Source organism: Procambarus clarkii, chromosome 54, assembly GCF_040958095.1.
Source record: "Procambarus clarkii isolate CNS0578487 chromosome 54, FALCON_Pclarkii_2.0, whole genome shotgun sequence".
In the NCBI taxonomy this organism is placed as follows: Eukaryota; Metazoa; Arthropoda; class Malacostraca; order Decapoda; family Cambaridae; genus Procambarus; species Procambarus clarkii.
The window spans coordinates 30,423,336-30,449,718 of record NC_091203.1 but is presented as its reverse complement, the minus strand read 5'-3'; the positions used below and the strand labels follow the sequence as shown (position 1 = coordinate 30,449,718).

At 47.4% G+C, this 26,383-nt stretch overlaps 1 protein-coding gene across 1 annotated transcript in view; it reads right to left on the bottom strand.

Moving 5' to 3' along the window:
* Positions 1-9,748: 9,748 nt before the first annotated feature.
* The window catches only part of Srp72 (signal recognition particle 72), a 254,241-nt gene continuing 237,606 nt past the window's right edge, over positions 9,749-26,383 (bottom strand). Inside the window, exon 12 of the mRNA XM_045732804.2 lies at positions 9,749-10,295. Coding sequence (XP_045588760.1) covers positions 10,160-10,295 — 136 coding nt within the window. The 3' untranslated portion in view covers positions 9,749-10,159. The remainder of the gene's footprint in view (positions 10,296-26,383) is intronic.

Here is a 26,383-nt window from a genome sequence, read left to right as displayed (position 1 = left end):
GCAGTGCGCTTCCACCCAATGAATCGATAAATTTTCACTTATTTTTCAGTTTTTCTTACATTTTGCATGCAAATTAATATTTCTATATTAAAAGTTTATTTTTTTGTGCATAACCGCTGTCCAAGGGTTAACTCGTGGGCACTTAACTCTCAAAATGCAGTTATCGTCATTTGTTGATTCACGAGGTAATGCGGATACTATCATAAATTTATTTACACTATTAGCATTTGGATTTTACACAAATGTTAAAAAAAAAAACCAGCGTTGAATGTAATGAAATGCCATTTTCTGGGTGAGACCCGGAAGCTCCCCAGAGCTATCCAGGCTGATATGTAACTACTGCATTAACTTTCTGGCATCAAAGTGCACAGAGTTCTTGCTTACCGGGGACTACGAGCCAGAACCTGGCCCCTTCAGAGAGGCACGAGGAGGCCACTATAGGCCTCCATAAGGCCTATAGTGCATGAGAGGGCACTATAAACCCCCCCCCCCCATGTGGTTGGGAGCATTCTATGTCTGCCATCGATGGGGTCTGGTACCTAGAAAGTTAGGTGCCCAAAAACAAACCCCTATTCTGGTATATATATTGCTACCGAAAACTGAACGAGTGGATAGAACTCCCCAAAGAAACTTAGCACACAAGCATCACGTCATCATGTTGCCGCGCCACTGTCTGCACAACCCCCCGCCCCATCTTTCCTGGTAGGGGGGAAGGGGAAGCCCCAGATCCTCATGCTGGTGATCCAACCAGCAGTTCTTAGCTGATGTGATACTGGCTGGTGGTACATTTCTTCGGTTGCAGCCGTCGCTTCATTTTCTGGTAAAGAATAAGACTGCTGCTTTCTCGAGGGGTCCTTGGATTGTTGATGCTTGGTTAGTCAGGCCACGGGTGCACTCTGGGTTGATCCGGTTTCCCTCCTTCCCTGTTCTCGGGCTCGGGTCTCTCAGGTCGTCGGCAGGGTTATTAAGTCTAGCCAGCCTGCGGTCTATCCCCGTGTTCTTACGACGTTCGTAAGTTTGCTGCTTTGGTGGCTGTCTTTGGCAACATGTCTTGGGTTGACATTCGGGCATGAGGTTTTTGGAGGTCGAACAGGGTCCTGGCCGTTCGCAACCTTATGAATGTCCCTGGACCTGTCCCTGGACCTGGACCTGCGTTGCATTGAGTTGGTGGTTGCAGCCAGTTGTCTCGACTTCGCGTAGAGGAGTGAGGACTGACCGTCTCCCGGGTATGTCCCTGTGTTTTTCCTCGTCTTTGGGTAGTTAGCTCTGGGGAGCCGACGGGGCCACCCCCAGAAAACCAGCGTTGAATGTAATGAAACGCCATTTTCTGGGTGAGAGCCGGAGGCTCCCCGGCATAGGGTCAGCGGTATTTTTGCGTGTTTTGACATCCAACTTAAGAACTTTCGGTTGGATCGCCAGCGCGAGGGTCTGGGGCTTCCCCTTCCCCCCTCCCAGAAAGAGGGTGGGGGGGTTGTGCAGACAGTGGCACGGCAACATGGTGACATCATGCTCATTTGCTAATTTTCGTTGGAGAATTCTGTCCACTCATTTGGTTTTCGGTAGCAATATTTTTACCAGAATAGGGGTTTGTTTTTGGGCACCTACTTTCTGGGTGCCAGACCCCGTCGATGGCAGACATAGAATGTTCCCAACCACATGGGGGGTTTCTATAGGCCATTGCTCCTTGTGCCTCTCTGAGGGGGCCAGGTTCTTGCTCATAATCCCTGGAAGGCAAGAACTCCGTGCACTTTGATGCCAGAAAGCTAATAGTTACATATCAGCCTGGATAGCTCCAGGGAGCCGACGGGGCTCCCCCGAGAAAAGACATAATAGCACTGGATGTAATAAAGTTTACTTTGACATAGTAATAAAGCAAAAACAGGTTTTTCCCCTATGTTTTGCTGGTTACTATGCCTATGTGGTAATTGTCAAGGTATAAAATTCCATTATAATTTCATGGTATGTATACAGATTATGTTCATATGATTTTCACCGCTCACCAGCTGAGAGATTATACAGGCCTGCTCCTGTGCCAGGTAAGCTCACCATACAGTGAGCTATGGGCTCACCATAGCCTGTGCTACTTGGAACTTTTTGTTCCAAGTAACTGAATCTAAAACAACAACTCCGCTTGACCTGGTATACATTATTACAACTAGAATCATTTTAACACTTTCGCGCTAACCGGATGCACCGCTGCGTCCTGTTTCGCCTAACGCTACCGCATAGTGGACATAAAGTTATGTCCTCTTTTAAAATATTTGTATAAAATTCAATTTTAATCCGATTTCATTGGGGTTTGTTTCAAACGACGCGCCATAAAGTTCTCTTTCTCGCCACTAGGCCGCCCGGCGCGTCGGCCTACCCGGTCACGTGACGGGCCCATTGTTTTCGTGTCACGTGTCGTGAGTCGATCACGCTCCCCTCGCGCGCCAAACTCGAGCATTTTTACCCGTTTCCGTGTGGATTATACCCAATTACTTCATCAAAAATGGATCAAGGTCAAGGCCCAAGCACTTCTACGCCCAAGGAAGCCTCCAGGTCATCGAGAGTGGACCAAATAACCCAGATTTTTAAGAAGTGGAGCGGAGTGAAGCTCACACCAACGAAAATTCCAGGCCTTGTGGAGGATTTATCAGAAGCTGAAGGTGATGTAGAGGTATTGGAGGAAGATTTTGGAACCCACAACGATTATAGTGGACCTAGACCTACAGGGAATGATACGGCAACGAGTGATGAGGAGACTGAGGCCCTCACCGAGGAAGAGGAGGCACCGCGACCCCCTCCTCCTCCTCCATCTCTGCGCACACGTGGTGCATCTAGGCTACCTAGAAAAGTAGCTACCAGAAATGTTGCTCGTCGTAGGAACACACTACAAATTGCGCCAAGTGATTCTGAAAGTATAAGTGATGAGGAAAGTGATGAGGATTCATTCGAGCCTCCTGAAAGGCGTACACGTACAGTACGTACTAGGCAGGCTGGGGCTGGTGAGGGCTGGAGTCGTAGCAATACTCCTCCAGTTGTTGATGATTTTACTGGAAATCCTGGACTGAAAATTCCCAAGCCTACTAGTGCACTGGCTTATATTCAATTGTTCATCACGCGTGCCCTCCATGAGTTCTTGACCGTTGAAACAAATTTGTACGCCTCGCAGTTATCCCGGATGGCCAATGAAAATGTATCAGATATTTGGAACCCAGTGAAGGTGAGTGAAATGGCGCGATTCCTAGGACTGTTCATATTGATGGGCATAATTAGGCTCCCAACTATGAGGATGTATTGGCAAAGAGCAAAGCCATGGCATGCTCGTTTCTTCAGCTTGTTCATGACGTCCAGACGATTCCAGCATATAAACCAGTTTTTCCACACATTCAATACCAATGCAGTGCCCGTGAACAATCGTGATAAGTTGATAAAAGTGAGGCCAGTGATGGATTACTTGAAAGACAGGTTTGCTGAAGTTTACATCCCCAAGAAAGAGTTGTGTTTGGATGAGGGTACAATGCCATGGCGAGGCCGACTATCCTTCAAAGTGTGCAATCCAAACAAACCAGACAAGTATGGTAATTACCTAAGTGTAATTACCTAAGTGTAGTTACAGGATGAGAGCTACGCTCGTGGTGTCCCGTCTTCCCAGCACTCTTTGTCATATAACGCTTTGAAACTACTGACGGTCTTGGCCTCCACCACCTTCTCACTTAACTTGTTCCAACCGTCTACCACTCTATTTGCGAAGGTGAATTTTCTTATATTTCTTCGGCATCTGTGTTTAGCTAGTTTAAATCTATGACCTCTTGTTCTTGAAGTTCCAGGTCTCAGGAAGTCTTCCCTGTCGATTTTGTCAATTCCTGTTACTATTTTGTATGTAGTGATCATATCACCTCTTTTTCTTCTGTCTTCTAGTTTTGGCATATTTAATGCTTCTAACCTCTCCTCGTAGCTCTTGCCCTTCAGTTCTGGGAGCCACTTAGTAGCATGTCTTTGCACCTTTTCCAGTTTGTTGATGTGCTTCTTAAGATATGGGCACCACACAACAGCTGCATATTCTAGCTTTGGCCTAACAAAAGTCATGAACAATTTCTTTAGTATATCGCCATCCATGTATTTAAATGCAATTCTGAAGTTAGAAAGCATAGCATAGGCTCCTTGCACAATATTCTTTATGTGGTCCTCAGGTGATAGTTTTCTATCTAGAACCACTCCTAGATCTCTTTCTTTATCAGAATTCTTTAAAGATTTCTCACATAATATATAGGTTGTGTGGGGTCTATGTTCTCCTATTCCACATTCCATAACATGACATTTATTAACATTAAATTCCATTTGCCAAGTGGTGCTCCATATACTTATTTTGTCCAGGTCTTTTTGAAGGGCATGACAGTCATCTAAATTTCTTATCCTTCCTATTATCTTAGCATCATCAGCAAACATGTTCATATAATTCTGTATACCAACTGGTAGATCATTTATGTACACAATAAACATCACTGGTGCAAGAACTGAACCCTGTGGTACTCCACTTGTGACATTTCTCCATTCTGATACATTGCCTCTGATTACTGCCCTCATTTTTCTATCAGTCAGAAAATTTTTCATCCATGATAGAAGCTTACCTGTCACCCCTCCAATATTTTCCAGTTTCCAGAACAACCTCTTATGTGGAACTCTGTCGAAAGCCTTTTTTAGGTCCAGATAGATGCAGTCAACCCAACCATCTCTTTCCTGTAATATCTCTGTGGCTCGATCATAGAAACTGAGTAAATTCGATACACAGGATCTTCCAGATCGAAAACCATACTGTCTGTCTGATATTATATCATTTCTCTCTAGGTGTTCTACCCATTTAGTTTTGATTAGTTTTTCCAATACTTTCACTATTACACTTGTTAATGATACAGGTCTATAATTGAGGGTGTCTTCCCTGCTGCCACTTTTGTAGATTGGAACTATGTTAGCCTGTTTCCACCCGTCTGCTACGATTCCTGTACACAGGGATGCCTGAAAGATCAGGTGAAGTGGAATGCTGAGCTCAGATGCACATTCTCTCAGAACCCATGGTGAAACGCCATCTGGGCCAGCTGCTTTGTTCTTACCGAGCTCCTTGAGCATTTTTTCCACTTCGTCTCTAGACACCTCTATGTGTTCTATGTTGTTCTCTGGAATTCTTATTGTATCTGGTTCCCTAAAGATTTCATTTTGTACAAACACACTTTGGAACTTTTCGTTTAGTGTTTCACACATTTCCTTTTCATCTTCCGTGAATCTATTTCCCATTTTCAACCTCTGAATATTATCCTTTACCTGCAATTTGTTGTTTATGAATTTATAGAATAGACCTGGTTCTGTTTTACATTTGTCCGCAATCCCTTTTTCAAAATTTCTTTCTGCCTCTCTCCTCACTGCCGTGTAGTTGTTTCTCGCATCTTTGTATCGCTGGTATGTTTGGGGGTTCGGCCTCTTCCTGTATTGATTCCATTTTTGTGTCTTTCGGTCTCTAGCCCTCTCGCAATTTCTATTGAACCAATCCTGTTTCCTAGTTCTGCATCTCTGTTTTGGTATAAATTTTTTTGTGCCTTTATCATATATTTCACAAAACTTGCCATACATCTCATTCACTTCCTTGCCTAGCATCAAGTCTGTCCAATTATACTCACTAAAAAAATTTCTAAGGTCACCATAATGTCCTCTCCTGAAGTCTGGTTTTTCAACTGCTTCAACCTCCTTATTTTCTTCCAGCTTATAACGCATTGCATACTTTATTCCCAAAAAGACATGGTCACTTTTACCCAAGGGAGGAAGGTACTGAATGTCAAATATCTCTTCCTCCTTCCTGGTAAATATCAAATCTAGCATGGAGGGAACGTCCCCTTCCCTCATCCTCGTAGCTTGTTTAACATGTTGATACAAGAATGTTTCCAGGATGAGGTCTACAAATTTACAGGTCCAAAAATCTTCTGTTTTAGCTTCATATGCTTCCCAGTCTATGGATTTCAAGTTGAAGTCACCGACTATCAACAGTCGTGATCTATCGTTATCCGCTCTCGCTATAATCTCTCTCATTATTGTTATAAGACCTTCACGTTTACTATCTAGCTCCTCCTTTGACCATGTGCTGCTTGGCGGTGGACTATATGCATTTATCATCATTAGTTTATCATCCTCATAGCAGATCTCTAGTGCTATTATGTCAACTTCTTGTGGATTGGCAGTCATTATTTCCTTCACCTTTAGGTGTTCTTTTACCAGCACAGCAACGCCACCGCCTTTCCTAATTTTTCTGTCCCGTCTCCAAATTGAGTAGCCCCTTGGGAATATGACCTCATTTAAAATTACATCTTCAAGTTTTGTCTCCGTGAGTGCAACAATGTCTGGTGTCTGCAGCTGTATTACATCACTTAACTCCAGTATCTTCGATCTCACTCCATCTATGTTGGTGTATGCAATCTTCAGGAACTTGTTCCCCCTCTCCTTATTCTTCACTCCCCCTCTCTCTATTGATTTTGTTGGTTTGCCTTTATGTACCACTTTACTGGTTTGCCTACCCCTATCACTTTGTAGAAAAAAGAATTTATTTCTTCTTCATTCCTGCTCTCATTTAAATTGTGAAACTTTATATGCTTGCTGAATCTGTCTCTGGGTATATATATGACTTTGACGTATACTCAGGTATTGGTAAGACGATAGTGGATACAGTAACGGGGTTGATGCAGCCTTTAGTGAACAAGGGTTACCATTTGTACATGGATAATTACTACAACTCGGTTACCCTGACAGAAACATTGAGAGAACTTGGGGTGTACACATGTGGCACAATTAGAATGCTACGTGGCGCCCCAAAGGTATTGCAAGCTCTAGCCAAGGGTAAACTTCCACTGGATACCACCGTATACCGCCGCAAAGATAACACCTTCATTCTCCTGTGGAGAGACAAGCGAGTAGTCTCAATAATTACCAACATCCACAATGCAGACACTCAGCGAGTTCAGCGAAGGAAACGAATTCGCAAACGAGACGGAACAAGTGGAATACAACAGGTAACAGTGAACAAACCGACTGCAATTTGCGAGTATAATAAGTTCATGAAAGGTGTGGACCACTTCGATCAAATGGTTAAATATTACCATTTTACCTGGAAAACTCACAAGTGGACCAAAAAGATAACCTTTTATTTCCTGCAAATGGCATTGCATAATGCCTTTGTTTTGTACAAATACAACACAACTGATCGAAAAAAGCTAACATTGCTACAGTTCCACGAAGTGGCAATCTGGGCCCTATTGAACTGGGACACAGAGGACTGGCCTAAAACAACATCATCTCAACACTTGCGGCACGCTCCAGACATAAATGATGACACAGCTCCTGCCAATGCTGACGCCATGCCAACTCCCGGACCAACTGGTGTGAGGCGGCCTTTGTTCACTACACCACCTCAAGATGAAGCAGACACCGAATCTGAACCCGAGATGTCTGCCACACTGCCATCTGAACTTGACATGTCTGCCACACTGCCAGTTGACGAAACTGTTTTGTCAGATGAATCTGACTCTCCTGCAAATGTTTCACCTCCAGCGAGAAGACCTGGCCCTATTGTTGATTCAGAAAATCGCATGAACACAAAACTGAAACATGAAATTTACAGACTGCCCAAACGTCTCAAGTGTCATGTATGCGCACGGTCCGGTAAAAGGAAGGACACGAACATAGGATGCAGGACCTGTGGTGTTGCACTCTGTGTTATTCCCTGCTACACCAATTACCACCGGAAAACGGTGTATTGGGTGGTGAAGAAGTAACCACCCGCAACAGCTTCACTCCACCTACAAACCATCTGTTGAGCAACTTCAGGAATGAAGAACCTGAAGAAGGTGGAGTGAAGAACAAATGCTCAACTTACTGTTCCACAACCAGCCTTCCCTTGGTAAGTACACCTATTTGGTCCAAGTTTGTGTAGTATAATTTAGCTCATAGAACATTCTATTGCGAACACATTGCCACAAAAATGAATGACATACATACAATAATAATATCAGAACAGTGAAATAAGTATAAACTTTCAAAGCAACGTTTCGCGCATGTGTCGTCCGGTCACCGTTACAGGGTAACAGTGCGCCCACTTCCCACACTCTTGCGGGTGGGCCGCGACCATTATTCTACGATTATATTCATAGCACCATGTTGGGAATTTCATTGGGAGTCCATTGATACCAAAATTAAGGCTGTAGGACAATTGTAGAGGTGATAATAATCCCAAGAGTAAAAACATTTTGTTGCTGTTGGGCGCTCACGGCGACTCATCTTCGTAGTTATTTATTTCGTGCTGGTATCTCTATAGCTTTCGTGACTTTTTTTACTGATGTTCTTCTAGAGAATTTTATTGCGAACACGTTGGTACCAAAATGAAATACGTAGCATGAGAACTAAGGTCAGAAGAGTAAAAAGAGTATACACATTTTTGTTTTTACGCTTAAGCGATAAAAACACCGTGCGCACATACGGTTGGCTCCCTGACCTTCGCCGAGAGCGCAAAAGTGTTAACATAATTAACTACAAAAGGCCAATTTGCTCTTACACGGCAGCTCCTATTTATATTCACAAAATAAATAGGAGGTTTTTTGTATGAGCTTATAGGCCTCTTGCAGATTCCTTTGTTTAAATTAATGTATATATGTATCAATAAGAACTTTTTCATTCATATTTATGATCATCACAGGGTACCGGTGGTAGTCAGGTTTATTCTCGACTTGCAATAAGCCTAACATTCTGTATGTATGTATGAATTGGCTGCCTGTCCCTCGACACAATGAATTATCACCATCTAGACATCCAAGGTCAGTAATGAGTATGACTCGGGCGTGTGTGTTGCTGCGGTGAGCACTGGCACTGATCAGAGTGGGCCACCACTCTGATTTCATTCATTGTACAAGTAAACTGTTAAAATGTAGATACAGTATTCAGTTTATTTCCACTTTAACACACATTTTGCATCCAAGTTAATCATTCTACAAGGAAAAAATATTTTTGGGGATACTTTGATTTATTTTTGCCACAGATGCATGTCTAAATTCATAGGGGGCATGTTAGCAGTTAATGGAACAAACTCCTACACCTTATTGTCCAAACTGCATGGTCCCACTTAGATTCTACAAGGAGATGCATGACAGATTTTCAGGATGATCAGGTATCTTGCTTTCATTATGTCCCTCTAAATTATTTGTCAAATGTCACCAAGACTCTTAGCATCACTTGCCTTGTGTTCTTTTACCATCATATTGGCATCGTTGATGATATCTCGGACTTTTGACTATTCTGCACCACAGGCAGTGAGTGTTAAATAGTCTGGAAGACCTATCTTCTTCTTGAGGTTATCTTGAGATGATTTCGGGGCTTTAGTGTCCCCATGGCCCGGTCCTCAACCAGGCCTCCACCCCCAGGAGCTGACTAACACTCAGGTACCTATTTTACTGCTAGGTAACAGGGTGAACAAAACTCTGCCCATTGTTTCTCGCCGACGCCCGGGATCACAGGATCACAAGTCCAGTGTGCTGTCCGCTCGGCTCCCGTCAGTAGACCTTGGTGAGCTCTTTTGGTAATTACTTAATGAACTAGAATAATGGTACATTGGATATGGGTAAGTAAACACTACTTTTTTTAGGTTAACTACTGATAACTTGGGAAGTACTGTATAAATTTAACCTGGATATACTTAATTGTATTTTAATTTCCAGATATAGAACAAGGAAAATAATTATTTTTAATTAATGTAATTTTATTTATGAAGATAATTCCTATAAGAACATCATCTTATCCTATCATAGGAGAATATTACAGTAGTGAGAACAAGTGTGTTATATTACATAGCCATCTTTTCCTGCCATATTCATACTAATCATATCCAGGTAATGCACATCTTGTCACATGACCTGCTAAAGCTCAAATAGCATCACTGTCCAACACCAGCAAATGAGTACCCTAGACCAAGCTAACTTTGCCAACTAGCCGGAGAAATTTATGATCAGTAGAAAAACTATACAGATACACTGTATATTTTATTTGAGAACGAGTGATAAAAAAAAAAAAAAAAAAAAAGTGTCGCCCATTACATGTGGTTGTGATAGACCTTGAACAGCCCTCACTTGTCTTGCTAATGTGTTTCTCACTACCATGCACTGCCTTTCTTCTTTTTGCCGCCACTCTTCTTCTTGAGTATGTTGCGGCGCGGTCCCTGAGACTCTGGTTGTGGGCTGACCACAGCCTGGGCTGGCTTATGCTGTCCAGCAGTTTTGGTGATGTCACTGTAAAACATAACCACATAACAGTATTAGTTTGAAGTATTATTTAAAACAAAACTTATTAATTTCTCTCGGGCAATTATGTTAAATTTCTCAACTCTACTACATTTTCATAGCTCACATGGTTAACAAAAACCTGAGACTCTCTGTCAGTGCCATTGCTAGTTGGCCGCACACAGTTTTGTTCTCGGGAAAACTTAAGATTCTGAGCACCCATCAGCTCAATTCATTGTGTTTTGTGAGGAAGAACACATCAATGCTCCAAAACCCAGAGAATATCTCGTCTAGAACGAAACAACAATTCCGTCTACAATTGATGGACAAACAATGTTGTTGATTAAATGCTGTCCAGCTGACTGGTATTCTGCGCAACCCAGTGTGCAGGCGACCCAAACTGTCGTACCGCACTCATAGCACATGATCGTTTTTTTCTTTTGGCGAGGACTGGCAAAGGGGAGGGAGGGGGGGGGGGGCTCCTTACGTATACTGAGCCTAACAGGGAAAGATAGACCAAATAGCTCAATTAGGTGTTAGGTATCCCTGATTTCACCTAGAGGAATACAACCTTCATTGGAGTGGAATGAATTTCTCCAGGCCTAGGAGTGTTTCAGGCAGTGAACCAGTCATCATTACGTGGAGACATCACAAGGAAGTAGTCAGAGAGAGAGAGGCAATGGTGGCAGCTTTCAGACAAGGAGGGACAGTTGACCAAGGCGCAGCAGGCACCAAAGAAAACTACTATCAAGGCTTCACCTCGTGCTTCTACCAGCAAGACACCAGACATAATGGACCTAGAGAGGGCAGCCTCAGTCACACACCAGCCAGTGACAGGCAATGCTTCTCTGTCCATAATCCAGCCACAGGACAACATTATGAGACAGGAGAGGACCAGTCTCACACCAGACATCATCAGATTCTGCACATCTTCTAAAATTCAAGATAATGCAGACAGACCACTTTCCTACAGCATATGGAATAGTAACAGCAATGGAAAATGAACAACCAACCTTTCCATCACAGTCAACCTGAATGGAGAAATCATAATGACAGAAGTTCAACAGAATGCAAATTACTTAAAAAAAGTAACAGTCCTGCAAGGCAAACCTGTATGTTTGGAAAAGCTGGACCCTTGAGAAAGACGCACACGAGTTGTACCCAATCGACTTTCCACTGGATCCAGTACTAGGACACAAGCAAATCCCAAATGTGGAATGAGGCCGCACAAAAGTAGACAAAGCAGACACATGTCAGATTCTGGTGACTGTCATGGGACATGTGCCAAAAACATTCAATCTTGGAAATTGGGAAATGTACTGACAGAGACTATACGTCCTGGAACCCCTGCGCTGCTTCAGGTTTCAGAAATACGGCCACCATCAATTACGCTGTACTGGACAGGAGAGATGCGGAGTGTTCAGCCTGAGGCATCCAACCAAAGATTATATAACCTAACTCAAGGCAAAGAAGACCACAAACAGCCAAATGTCCAAATTGTGGAGGCAAACATCATGCCTGGAGCACAACCTGCTCTGCACAGAATGAAAAGGTGCAGACAGCTCAGGCCAGGATAAACAGATCAGTACTACATACACCAACACCAATGTCTGGAACACTCGTGCACAGCTACAGCAGACACCCATTCACACAGAAAAAAATTCCTGAATTTATCAATTCCAAATCAGAAAATTACACAAAAATGCTGCAGAAATACAACAAAATCAAAAAGGCAAAAAGCAATTACTTTTAGAATCAACACAACAAATTTACAGCTTTACCAAGGTCCAACTGAAAAACATCATGAAGATCATGGCAGAGACCATTATCAATTGCCTACAGAACATCCCACAACAACAGACTCAAGAAATCACTTGTGTAATAATGGACAAGATTGTGCAGCAGACCACAGTTACACAAGTAGTAGTCTACAAGACGGAGCACAAAAGGACAAACAATGCGACATGGACAGAAAGACTACCAACAACAGTCGGGTAGTCAAGACACCAGAACATCAACATTCACAAAAGTAACTGCAAGAAGCAGTGACCACTCAGGATCAACAGAATTTTACAATACAAGAGACAGACATCAACAGCCACTGCAGTCTTATATGCAACAAAATAGTATTGAACAGCAGAGATGCATAGGTTCCAACAACACAAGAGGCGGGGACGAACAATCACTGCAGCCCAATATGCAGCATCATCAACAATGAAATACTGGATGGCAGAGATGCACAGATTCTGACAACACAAGAAATGGCCACGAGCAATCAATGCAGTCCGATGTGCAGCAATACCAACAGCAAAGTGATGGACAACAAGGATGCACAGATTCCAACAATGCAGGGGATGACCATGAGCAATCACTGAAGTCCAATTTGCAGCGACTCAAATTGCGAGGTGGAGAATATAGATGTAGATTCCGAAGAGGAGTTCTACTAGAACAGGCAACACCAACCAAAACCATCGTCTGGCCATTATGAATACTGCAGTGGAACATACAAGGTCTTTGAAATAAAAAGACATCTTTCAGGAAGCTGCAATCAGTATGAAAGCAGATATAATCGTTTTAGAAGAAACTCTTTTTCCTCTTTTCATGAAGTCCTTCAGATTAGCTGGATATCAGCATTATATTATACCGTATGAACAGGTAAGACAAAAAGGGTTAATGACTAGTCAGAAACACCATATCCAGCAAGAAAATAGACCGCTTCATGTGGGGATGGAGTAGAGGTATTAGCAGTAACAGTGAATATGGCTAATATTGAGCTCCTCATATACAACGTCTACAAGCCCCCTCGTAAACTAGAAGCAGAGGCAGTGCTTGTCTTGGGCCACGCATGAAAATGTAATTATTGCTGGGGATTTTAATGCTCATTATCAAGAGTTAGGTGTGACTGGGCAAGCCAATGCAAATGGGCACCATTTAGCTGCAGCTCTGTGAGAAGTACCTGAAATTACACTTAAACACTTAACACACCCCCACTCACATTCAAGGGGGTTCCCTTGATCTTACATTAATCTCAACAGCACTCAAACATCAGGCAAAGTGGGAGGTAGACCCGATGATCACCAGTGACCACTATGCTACTGTCACAACACTAAACATAAAGCGACCTCCCACACCACCTGCACAACCTAGGTGGAATTTAAAAAGGCCAACTGGAATATATACCAAGAGGAACTTGAAAAATGCTATGCAACATACACGCACACCACCTGAGGATTTGAACATGCATGAGACCAATCTGCAGGAAGCCATTGCAGCTGCTGCAAACAAAGCTATTCCAATCATTATCCCAGGAAACACAAAACAAAAGAACTATTTGATCTATAATAATTTAGTTAAAGGACAAAACACCAGAGTGAACATCTTCAGAAATCATTTAAAGAGAAACTCTACACCAGAAGGAAGAACTCTGCTAAGAGCAGTGATATCTGAAGCAAGATGAGTTTCTAGAGATAAAGGAAGCAAGATGGTTTGAGTGGTGTCAAACTCTAAATGAACATAGTAGTCTTGGCATGATATGGGGCCAGATTAAAACAATATCAGGTCAACCAGCCCGACCACAGGCTGGTTCAACCATTGCAGGAGGCTGAGACAACAACGAAAATCGCCATCAAGTGGATAGAACTCCCCAAAAGAAAAATGAGCAAACAAGCATGATGCCGTGCCGCATGTCTGTGCAGCTCCCCCCGTCCCCGGGAGGCAGAAGGGAAAGCTCCAGACCCTCGTGCCGGCGATCCACGCCTCAGTTCTGAGGTTGGATATAAAAAACGTGAAAAGATCGCCAACCAGAGGGAGGGAGGGAGGGTTGCCGGGAAGCCTCCGGGACTCGCCCAGAAAATGGTGTTTCATTACATTCAACGCTAGTTTTCTGGGGGAAGCCCCTACGGCTCCTTGGAGCTACTTCACCAAAGACAAAAACAGAGGGATGCATCCGAGAAGCAGTCGTCGCTCACACCACAATACGAAGTCTTGACAACAGGCCGCAACAGCCGACCCAAGGCGACACAGGCCCAACTAGACCCAGGAATATGTAAGAGGGAGCACGCAGCCAGGACCCAGCACGACCGTCAAAACAAAATAGTGCCCGAATATCAGTCCAAGACATGCCATCAAGACGGCAGCAAGCACAGCAAGCCTACGAACGTCAAGGACACGCAGAGAGACTGCAGGCAGGATAGACAGAAAGAAGAAAAACCAGATTGACAGAAAGAAGAGAAACCAGATCAACCCAAAGCGCAGCCCCAGCCACAGAGGCCGCGGCGCGCAAAGAACGGTGGAGAGCCGCAACCAGACACAAAAACAGCACCCGGCCAACTAACCATACAGCAACAACCCAAGGAACCCCTCCGGAAAGAGCTGTCACAACCCCACCAGAAAAGAAGACACAGCCGCAAACGACCGAACACCAGAACCCTAAGAAGAACCACTGACAAAAAACGGAACTGAAGGGGCCACAACAAACCGAGGGGAAGAAAGAAAAAACCAGCGTTGAATGTAATGAAACGCCATTTTCTGGGTGAGCCCCGGAGGCTCCCTGGAGCTTATCGGGCTAATGTATGTTATGTTAGACCGGGACATTAGCTAAGGAGTTCAGACCTACCAGGGACCAGCGCCAGAACCTGGCCCCTTCAGAGAGGTTTCAGGGAGCAATGGCCCTGGAAAACCCCATATGGTTGGGGGTTTTCCTTATCTGCCATCGACCGGGGTTAAGCACCCAGAAAGGTAGGCGTAACAAAACAAACCCCACATGGTAAGAAACTACAACAAAAACCGAACAGAGAGGTAGAAAACTCCCTACAATCCCAAGGAAACAAGCAAACAAGCAAACATCACACTTTACTGCCGCGCCGATTGTCCGCGCAGCCCTCCCCACCCTGGGAGGGGGAGGGGGGAGCCCCGGACCTACCGCGCCGGCTGCCAAGCTCCAGTTCGGAAGCTAAGCTTCAACCAACGCGAAAAAAACGCCGACCGGTGGGAGGGAGGGTTTCCAGGGAGCCTCCGGGGCTCACCCAGAAAATGGCGTTTCATTACATTCAACGCTGGTTTTCTGTGGGGAGCCCCTACGGCTCCCTGGAGCTTCATACCCAAAGAGAAGGAAAAGAAAGGGCTAACCCGGGAGGCGGCCGCCACAAACTCTGCAACGCAAAGCCAAGACAACCGGTCGCAAACCTGCGACCCAAGGCAACAAGAACGCCCAAGAACAGACGCACATATGGATGGGCGGCCAAAAACCTGTGCGACCCAAAAATCCCTGCGCCCGAAACGAGCCCGAGATGTCACCAACACAGCAGCAAATGCTGCAACCGTCTGAACAGCACGGGCGCAAAGACAGACCGCAGGAAGAAGGAAAACACTGCGGACGACCTGGGAGACCCGAGCCCTGAAAACAGGGAACGAAGGAACCGGATCAACCACAGTGCATCCCCAGACACGGTACACCGGCAACAGCAAAAAGCACAACCGGACAACACAGGACGCACCCCCCGGCCAAACCAAACAAGTACCAATACCCCAAGAACCCCTCCGGAAAGCAGCCGTCTCGACCGTCGCCAGGACAGAGAAAGGCTGCACACCAATAAAACTACCACCAGTACCAAAGAGGAGGAAACTGAAACCGAAGGGGCTACCACAAACTGAGGGGAAGATAAGAAGGCACCCTGAACAAGGACCAGGATGGCTCAGGCGACTCATGAGCAGGCCGGAGGGGAAACAAAACGCGAGAAAACGTAATAAACGTCATACTGTCTCCAAGACGAAGCTCGCAGGTGGAACACCGTCAACAAAGCCACCAGAACACCATAGAGATGGTGATACCTGTGTCAAAATACCAGACGCGAAGAGCCAAAGAGAAGGCCGAACCAGTCACGGACAGGACCGATTCGGCCTGCTGAAAGAGGCGAAGCCTCAGGAAAAACGCCCCGGGTACGGACACCTATCAAGCGTCTGAAAAGAAGGCCGGGCCGGCCACCATGGAACCATAAGGACTGTTCTCGTGGGAATGGGCTGCAACCGAGCCAGAACCCGAAGCAACAGCTGGACCGGGAGAAGAGGTACAGGTACCCCCCACCTCGACCAGGCCTGCCGAAAGCCTCCACCGTGAAGTCCTCGCAGGTGGGAAGGGCGCCACAAAACGGGCGACGCCTAGACCACGCCGACCCGAAGACGTCCATGGCCAGGAGTCCATAAGCCCCACAGAGCCAACAAAACGAATCGGCGACGACTGGCCAACCCACGAAGAGGAATGAACCGAGACAGCTGTCCACCAGGACGCAGGACACACCCCGGACACGAACCACACGGTTAACCAAACCCCCTGTGGTTCCGGCAAGAACCACCAGAGAACAGTCCAAACAGAGCTGAATGGTAGAGTACCTAGTGACCCAAACCCTCCGAAGCGCAAACCAGACAGCCATGAACACCTGAACCGGGCTGTGAGCCCGACGGACAGACAGACTCCATCAACCTCGGCCGACCTGGTGAGCACTGGTCACAAAGCCCCAGCCGAGAGACGACCCGTCCGTGAACACATCGAGCGAAGGCTCGGGGAGGTGCCAAGGCACGGAACCCCGAAAACCCCAAAGAGGAAGCTGGTGACGCAGCACCAACACCAGATCCCCAGAGGAACCCAAGGAATGCAAGAGGCGGAAGGGGAGTCTCCGTAGGAACCAACCGACGCCGTAGCCAAACCCGACTCCGCGGGCAGACAAGCACACCGAAGTGCAAACTCCCGCACAACCGCCCAAGCAACCGCTGAGCAACCCGGGACCCCCTCCTGAACAGCCAAAGGCGGGACCACAGCTGCAGTAACACTTCTGAAGGGAAGACAATGAGGGGCCCAAGCGCCTGAAACAATGCCCAGGTCCGAACCCGGGACGGAAACAGAAGGAAAAACCTCCAGATCACCAGGAAACCAAACCCAGCGATCTGGAAAGAACCATCCCCTGGCGAGCAGACAAGTGGACTGACTGGGAGCCCACTCCAGCCAGTCGTCGAGGTAGGCCAGACACCGAATCTCAGACGCAGACAGGGCACTAAGATCCGGTAAAGATGCAAAGAGTATACAAAGTGCCCTTTACAAAATAGGGAAGGCAATAAAAACAGCAAACCTGAAGCCCCACCACCAAAGCATTATATGACAATCATATTAAGACATATTATGACATATGACAATCATTATATGACAATATGACAATCATAATCAAAGCATAATATGACAGAGTGCTGGGAAGACGGGACACCACGAGAGTAGCTCTCATCCTGTAACTACACTTAGGTAAGTACACATAGGTAATTACCAACCGTGCTAGCCCCAGAAAAACTGGAGAGGAACGTGCCAAGAAGTGACCTGGAGGTCCAGGTCCACCATCTATGCACCCGGCCCTAACAGAATCCGAACTGGAGACAACAGTCCTCCGAGGAGGGCAGAGGATCCAGGGCGCAGACTGAAGTAGTCCAGAAGAACTGCAGACCAGAAAAGCTCATGACTGCAAAGAGCAGACGGGAAAAGCTCATGACTGCAAAGAGCAGACGGGAAGCCCAGAAGGATGGGGCGGATCGACCACGCCCCACGCACCCACGAAGAGGAAATGACGAAGCGCAGGGGAAGAAGCCCACCCCGCCAGCTCTGAACCCCCCCCCAAGGGGGAGAAGCCGTCCTCCGACGCCAGCAGAGGCCGGAAGACAGCCCAAAGCGCCCACCAACAGCGGGACCAAGCGAGAGGCAACAGAGCAAGCTGCTCCCCCAGCGCCCAGTCAACAGAGAAGGGAACAGAACCCCTTCCGAAAGAAAAAGTACACTACCGAAGTCATGAGGAGAGACTACGGGAATGAAACCACACTTCGCTGGAAGATGACGTGAGGGGCGACCTGATCACCACATTCAAGAAACCCAAGGGAATCGACAGGGCTGATAAGGACAGGCTATGTAACACAAGGGGCACACGCACTAGGGGACACAGGTGGAAACCAAGTACCCAAAAGAGCCACAGATAGAATTATTTTTTTTTTTTTTTTTTTTTTTTTTTAGTGTCAGAAAGGGAACGGGAAAGCACTAGGAAGTAATGTGGCGACTCCTCACACAGGTAACGAGACTGACCCCCATACAATGTCACATGTAGACATGACAGAGCCCAAGAGGCACAGGAACCGATACACCAGATTTATAGACCTGTATCTATATTTATAGACCTGGTATTTATTACCAGATTTATAGACCTGTATCATTATAGATACACCAGGTTTATAGACCTGTATCATTGACAAGTGTAATAGTGAAAGTATTGGAAAAGATAATCAAAACTAAATGGGTAGAACACCTGGAGAGAAATGATATAATATCAGACAGACAGTATGGTTTTCGCTCTGGAAGATCCTGTGTATCGAATTTACTCAGTTTCTATGATCGAGCCACAGAGATATTACAGGAAAGAGTTGGTTGGGTTGACTGCATCTATCTGGACCTAAAAAAGGCTTTCGACAGAGTTCCACATAAGAGGTTGTTCTGGAAACTGGAAAATATTGGAGGGGTGACAGGTAAGCTTCTATCATGGATGAAAAATTTTCTGACTGATAGAAAAATGAGGGCAGTAATCAGAGGCAATGTATCGGAATGGAGAAATGTCACAAGTGGAGTACCACAGGGTTCAGTTCTTGCACCAGTGATGTTTATTGTCTACATAAATGATCTAACAGTTGGTATACAGAATTATATGAACATGTTTGCTGATGATGCTAAGATAATAGGAAGGATAAGAAATTTAGATGACTGTCATGCCCTTCAAGAAGACCTGGACAAAATAAGTATATGGAGCACCACTTGGCAAATGGAATTTAATGTAAATAAATGTCATGTTATGGAATGTGGAATAGGAGAACATAGACCCCACACAACCTATATATTACGTGAGAAATCTTTAAAGAATTCTGATAAAGAAAGAGATCTAGGAGTGGTTCTAGATAGAAAACTATCACCTGAGGACCACATAAAGAATATTGTGCAAGGAGCCTATGCTATGCTTTCTAACTTCAGAATTGCATTTAAATACATGGATGGTGATATACTAAAGAAATTGTTCATGACTTTTGTTAGGCCAAAGCTAGAATATGCAGCTGTTATGTGGTGCCCATATCTTAAGAAGCACATCAACAAACTGGAAAAGGTGCAAAGACATGCTACTAAGTGGCTCCCAGAACTGAAGGGCAAGAGCTATGGGGAGAGGTTAGAAGCATTAAATATGCCAAAACTAGAAGACAGAAGAAAAAGAGGTGATATGATCACTACGTACAAAATAGTAACAGGAATTGATAAAATTGACAGGGAAGACTTGCTGAGACCTGGAACTTCAAGAACAAGAGGTCATAGATTTAAACTAGCTAAACACAGATGCCGAAGAAATATAAGAAAATTCACCTTCGCAAATAAAGTGGCAGACGGTTGGAACAAGTTAAGTGAGAAGGTGGTGGAGGCCAAGACCGTCAGTAGTTTCAAAGCGTTATATGACAAAGAGTGCTGGGAAGACGGGACACCACGAGCGTAGCTCTCATCCTGTAACTACACTTAGGTAATTACACTTAGGTAATTACCAGTTGATGGATGGTTGAGAGGCAGGACCAAGGAGCCAGAGCTCAACCCCCACAAGCACAACTAGGTGAAGACATATATTGTAAAAGCACAAGCCGCCGACTAGTGGCAGAGAGCACTACGCCGGCCAGGCAAAGAAGGCACAAAACTGCATCAAAAGGCCCACCTCGACAGCAAAACCACAAAGTCCCAGCACAACCACAACATGTGCCAAGACCCAAAAAGCTCAGCCTGCAAGCCAGGAAGACCCCGGAACCCCAAAAGGCAGAACCGGGGCACACGAGGAAACAAAGTCCCCTGAACCCACAAAAGGGGGCCCAAGAGGAAGAAACCTCCAGAACGAAACCAAGGAACCCAAAGGAACCCAGAATCGAACCAGGGGGAGCCCAAACCACCACATTTGCCGGCGGAGAACACCACTGAAAGGCAAAGCACAGACCCCAGCAGAACGCCCTGGGAAAACGGTCCCAACAGACCGAAAACCGAGGGGCAAGGTGTGGGAGCAAGCATACCAGCCAGGGGCACTGAGCCTAAACCCATAGGCTCAGACCCAAAATCAACACCCAAACGTTCCCAGAGGAACAGGCAACGGCAAGAAAACACCAGAAAAACAAAGAAACGACAACAGGAGAACAAAAACCCTGAAATTTTTTTGAAAACTCACCAGAGACGCTCGCTCGCACACCCAGACGCATGTAAACAAACCGCAACGCCGCCCTGGTGGCCACACCGTGAAACCAGCAGACGAAAATGGCCGCCAGCAGGGGCTGTGACTGACGCTAAATACACAAAAACACGCCAGCAAATGTGGGAAGCTAGCAGACTGGAAGGGCGAAAAACGCCGCCCAACAGCAGAAAAACCCCTGAAGGGGCAAAACCGCCCCAGAACTGCTAGCAGGCAACCCCCACAGCCCCGGGAACCAACAACAGAGGCCCCGGGGCAGAGCCGTCCTCCAAGCCCTCCGCCCTTAAAGAAAAGCAAGAGTCCATGGGAAAGGCAACAAGAAAGGGCCGCTGGTAAGACCCAGAAGCCTTGGCAGGAGGCACAGGCTCAAACCTCCGTCCCCAACCCGAACGGGGCAGCCCCCGAAAACCGCCCGAGTCTCTGCCGCAACTAAACCCCGCCCCGACCCCGAAACCCGCAGACGGTCCGGAGCCGGGAACATGGAGAGAAAGGGGCGAGCAGCACCTAACCAAACAGGGTGGTCACAGGGCATTCGAGTGGGAAACCAACCTAGCATGTTGCAGCAACCTAACCTAGTTTGCAACATGGATGCCGCCTGTACTCTGAACAGTAATAACATCAGGAGAGTACTGGAGAACAAGCAGAGAATCACTCGCAAGACTCCGGGTCAAGGTGTCAGTGACCCAACAGGCAGCACGACGGAGGTAAAATTGGCGACTGTCACCCGGAGACAAGGGAACAGCAACCAACGATCCCATACAAGACGGGTTGGAACCCGGAAGACACATTCAATGGTCCCCCGAGCCCAGACAGGGGTTTCCAGGGCCCGTAGGGTAACAACTACGGGAAGCCCGGGCAAGGTGTTGCTAACCGGTTAAGAAACCCAAACATAACAAGAAGGTAGATTATAGCACTGAAAACCCCTGAGACGTGTACAAGCACGGGGGCCTAGCAGAGGGCCGCCAAACACTACCAGTGGAACTATAACCACTATAGGCAGACCCCCACCAGGCAAGAAAAATGAAAAACAAAAGAAAAACCCCGCAAAAGTACACCGTCTCCAGAGGCAACAGAAACCGGCCGCCGCTTAGGTGGCAGGCTGCGCAACACCTTGACGCCCTAACCAGCACAATACCAATCCCTACCCAGGGCCAAACAAGGGCCCCAAGCCCCAGCTGGCCCCAAGGGCGAGGCAAATGCCGAGCAGCAAGAACCTCTACGGGAATGGTTCCCGAACGCCCCAGGGAAGATAACCCTGTTACGCAAGGGCAGTACTCACAGGGCGCTTAGGGAAGGCAGCCACTAAGCACATGCAGCCCCGGCACTGATGAAGTACTCCTGGCCACCGCACACCACAATACACGGCAGTGAACGCCACACAAGGCAAACACCGCCTAGGAAACTGAGGCCAGAGAAGCGTCAATCCCGGTTGACATTAGCGAACGAACTGGAGCTTGGCAGCCGGCGCGGTAGGTCCGGGGCTCCCCCCTCCCCCTCCCGGGGTGGGGAGGGCTGCGCTGACGATCGGCGCGGCAGTAAAGTGTGATGTTTGCTTGTTTGCTTGTTTCCTTGGGATTGTAGGGAGTTTTCTACCTCTCTGTTCGGTTTTTGTTGTAGTTTCTTACCATGTGGGGTTTGTTTTGTTACGCCTATCTTTCTGGGTGCCTAACCCCGGTCGATGGCAGATAAGGAAAACCCCCAACCATATGGGGTTTTCCAGGGCCATTGCTCCCTGAAACCTCTCTGAAGGGGCCAGGTTCTGGCGCTGGTCCCTGGTAGGTCTGAACTCCTTAGCTAATGTCCCGGTCTAACATAACATACATTAGCCCGATAAGCTCCAGGGAGCCGTAGGGGCTCCCCACCGAAAAGCACCCTGCCCAAGAGTAGGACGGCACAAGTGGAGTAGAAGCATGCCGGAAGCGAACAACGCTCAAGACAATGCGTAACAGTGCAAAAGGAACAACAAAACCAGGACAATTTGAAGCAGCTCCGCCAATGCCGCACAAGACAGGGTGACAATATGCGGCCAGATGACAGCCCTGAACTACCATGAGAAAAAACAAGATTATGACAAGAAAGATTGTAGTACACCTACAAAGAGACAAAAAGAAAAGGAAGGACTGCCAGAAAACCCCATACCACCGCTGAGACGAAGCACGCAGGTGGGACACATTCACGAAGCCACCTGACCACCAAACAGATGGTGAGATATTCGAGTCAAAACGACCAGCCTAGAAGACTCGAGAAGACCGAACCAGCCCCGTCAAGGAGCGGACCAACCATGCAAGAGGGGTAGAGCCAAGGGAAAACCTCTGGGTGCGGACACCAAGGAAGCAGCGCTGGAACCAAGGCTGTCAAAGAACCAAAAGGAACGTCTGCCGGGGAACCAGGAACGCCGATAAAACCCGGCAAGCCGGGAAAGAATCAACCCGGTCGAGCATACATGCCCCGTCCGGGAGGCACACTCCCCCCCCCTCCGGACCCTGGAAGAAACAAAGAAAAAATCGTAGCCAGGGCCAGAAGTCAAATGCCCCCCTGCCCCAACAAAAAGGAACTGGAGAGGCAGGAGTGGGTGATCAGAAGCAAGACACACCAGCAAACAATGCAACACAGAAGCTGGTAGTGACAAAAAGAAGAGGAAGAACGTAGAGCTACACCAGAACACCGGGCCTGTTCCACAACAGGGAAACGGAACAAGAACAGAATGCAACCTAGCACAAGCATGAAAGCAGCCAACACGTGCCTACCAAGAAACACAACAATGCGTAGGATAAGGTAGGAACACGTAAAAATGCAAAGAAAAGACAGTCCAAGTACTGGAAGCCAGGGACAAAAACATAAGCAATCGGCAACAGAAGGCACATGAGCCACATGCAGACGTGAAGTGAGAGAGAAAAGACCCTCGCTCAAACTCAAGTTCTAATGGGAGAAGCAACCCCCACATGACCACCAAAAACCCCGACCAAGAAACAGGAAAAAGTCATCCAGACCACAGGAGGAAAGTGAGGGGTATAGAAGGCGTGTACACACGCCGGATGTATATGAATGTGGAGAAGGAGCATATATATGGTTGAACCACAAGGTAGAATCTGACCAGAATGGCAGCTGGTCTAACCCACACTCTGCGACCCCACAATGGACGCCCAAGTCAAAATCGGGGAACGCCCCAAGAAGAATGCGGAAAACATTCTGACAACCCATTAAACTAAATGCCAAAGGCAGTAAATGATAGGGTAGGATAGGTCGGGTGAAAACTATGGGAAAATCCTGAACGTGAAAATCCACGCCTGCCAATGTCAACCCGGGCGACCACCGAGGAAGCGCACCACATGGGCCAACTCAACTGCTACTTGGGTCAGACATCAGAATAGTACTGAACATATATATAAGGGTGCAGCCAGGCACTGAACGACGGCAATGAATGAGTGTCCAGAGTCCCAGCTAACAAGACACCAGACCGTAGAATCTCACTTGTAGAGCATAGGCACGATCGAGGAATGACAGCATAGCCGCGTAACAGTGTGGGAGCATTGTTAGCGGAACACATCCAGAGATGCTTGTGCAGGAGAGCAGGGGCAGTGGAGAGGCAGAGAAAGCGCCACTTCCAGCCACCCCACACCCATAAGCAGAGAAATAACTAGACATGTTCCCCCACACATAAAACTCAGAAGTCCTCCAATATCCAGGGGCGATGAATGGAGAAAGAAGATGAGCGAGAGCAGTGTACCACCAGGGAGAAGCGCACGGAGCACCAACAGGTGAACACTGACCAGAACAAAACAATCACCCATGGCGCATGCGCAGGACACAGGAGGTCCGGGCTGCACCACTTCACCACTTGACTCCCGGGGAGGGTGCCAACAAATAATACGGAACTAATACCAGTAATGTCGAGACAAAGGTCGGTAGAGTACCAACGAGTCCCAGAAAGGACTGGAGGGAAGCCCAACAGGAAGGCGACAGACGTGCCAAGAATGCAGAAGCATCGAAGACCCAACGAACCTTCGAAATCCAAGACCAACAAGCACAAAACCACAGGGGTACAGATGCACCCAAAAGCATGAGACCCATGGTCATGCAGGACCCAAGACAACAGAAAACAAACGCGGCATGATGCAGAACACAGGCCCTAGAGAAGAAGGTGGGAAGTGGAGAAAACACCCCACAGAACCGCACCTGGGGAGGGGCCGACGCCCAAAGTCATCTAGTACGCAGAGGGGGGGGAAAGGAAAACCACACTCTTCGTAACAGTAAGCTCCGTTCGGAAGGTCAGGAAACCCATGCGGGGTCCAACAGGGTCCAATATCCCCAAGTCCGCCCCTCCCCAACCCCACAAACCACCATGTCAGGCCCGAGGGAAGAGTCGTCCTCCAGTGCCCCAGCCCCACAAGAAAAAGCCGGGATGGGCGAAATAGGAAGAGAGCAAGCCTACTGGTCAAACCCCTGAGCTACGGCTGGAGGAACAGACTCGAACGCCTCTGACGCAACCCCAGATGGGGCAACCCCCGAAACTGCCCGAGTCTCAAACCTCGAAACCCTGCCCCGACCCCAAAGCCCTCAGACACCTAGGAGCCGGAAGCAGGGGGGGGGGGGCCAACAGGTAGCACAACAGAGGCAAAAACAAGGAGTGTCACCCTGAGACAAGAGTACAGAGCAACCTTCAAACTCGCACAAAGCGAGGGGGAACGCAGGAATCTCGTCCATTGGACCAGTGTCCTCCGCGAGGTTTTATAGGGCCCTTAGACTGGGTTTGCTAAGGGTTATCCCAGGCAGGGTGCTGCTAACTGGCACCCCAAAACTACCAAGCAAACTGCTAACAGCTGAATTCACGGGACATGTCCACTCACAAGGGTGAAGCACGGGGTGCCACCACACAAACGAGCCTAATATAAGGGGAGGGGGGAAACAAGGCAGATCCCCCACCAGGCAAAAACAAAAGGAAAGAAAAACCTCGCAAGAAGACAACATATCTGAAGAGAACAGAGCCAGCCGCTGTTATAGGTGAAAACAAACTACACAGTACCCGGCGCCCCACCAGTGCAATAACTACCACTTACCCCAAGGCAAACATGGGAGGAAAACCCCCACACACTCGGGGCGGCCAAATGCCAAGCAGTGAAAGGCCAACAGAGGCAGACCCAAAGTGACTTGTGGAAGAGAACCCCAAGGCGGTACTTACAGGGCACTCAGGGAAGGTGACCCTAAGCACATGCAGCCCGAGTACCTGAGAATAATACTCCCAGCTCGCACGACCACTGGAAGAGCAACACTGAAAACAATGACAGCACTGAAGAAGACCGGAGTTGGAGCAACACGACTGTGCACGATCCCATCAGCAAAGGAACTGAGGTGTGGATCGCCAGCACGAGGGTCTGGGGCTCCCCCTCCCAGGGATGGGGGGAGCTGCGCAGACATGCGGTGCGGCTTGTGTGACGTCATGCTTGTTTGCTCGTTTTTCTTTTGGGGGAGTTCTGTCCACTCATTGGCGACTTTCGTTGTTTTAACCAGAATAGGGGGTTTGTTTTGTGGCACTTACCTTTCTGGGTGCCTGTCCCAGTCGATGGCAGATAGTGTGTGCTCCAAATTAAATGTACATTTCTATGGGCCATTGCTCCTCGTGCCTCTGTGAGTGGGCCAGGTTCTGGTTCGTGGTCCTCCAGTAGGCCTAGAACTCCACCCACATTGATGCAAAACAGTTAGGGTATCCATATCAGCCTGGATAGCTCCAGGGAGCCATAGGGGCTCCCCCCCAGAAATGGTGTAGGGACACTGCACCAGGTGCTGATAATATTACATACTCAATGATCACACACGCAG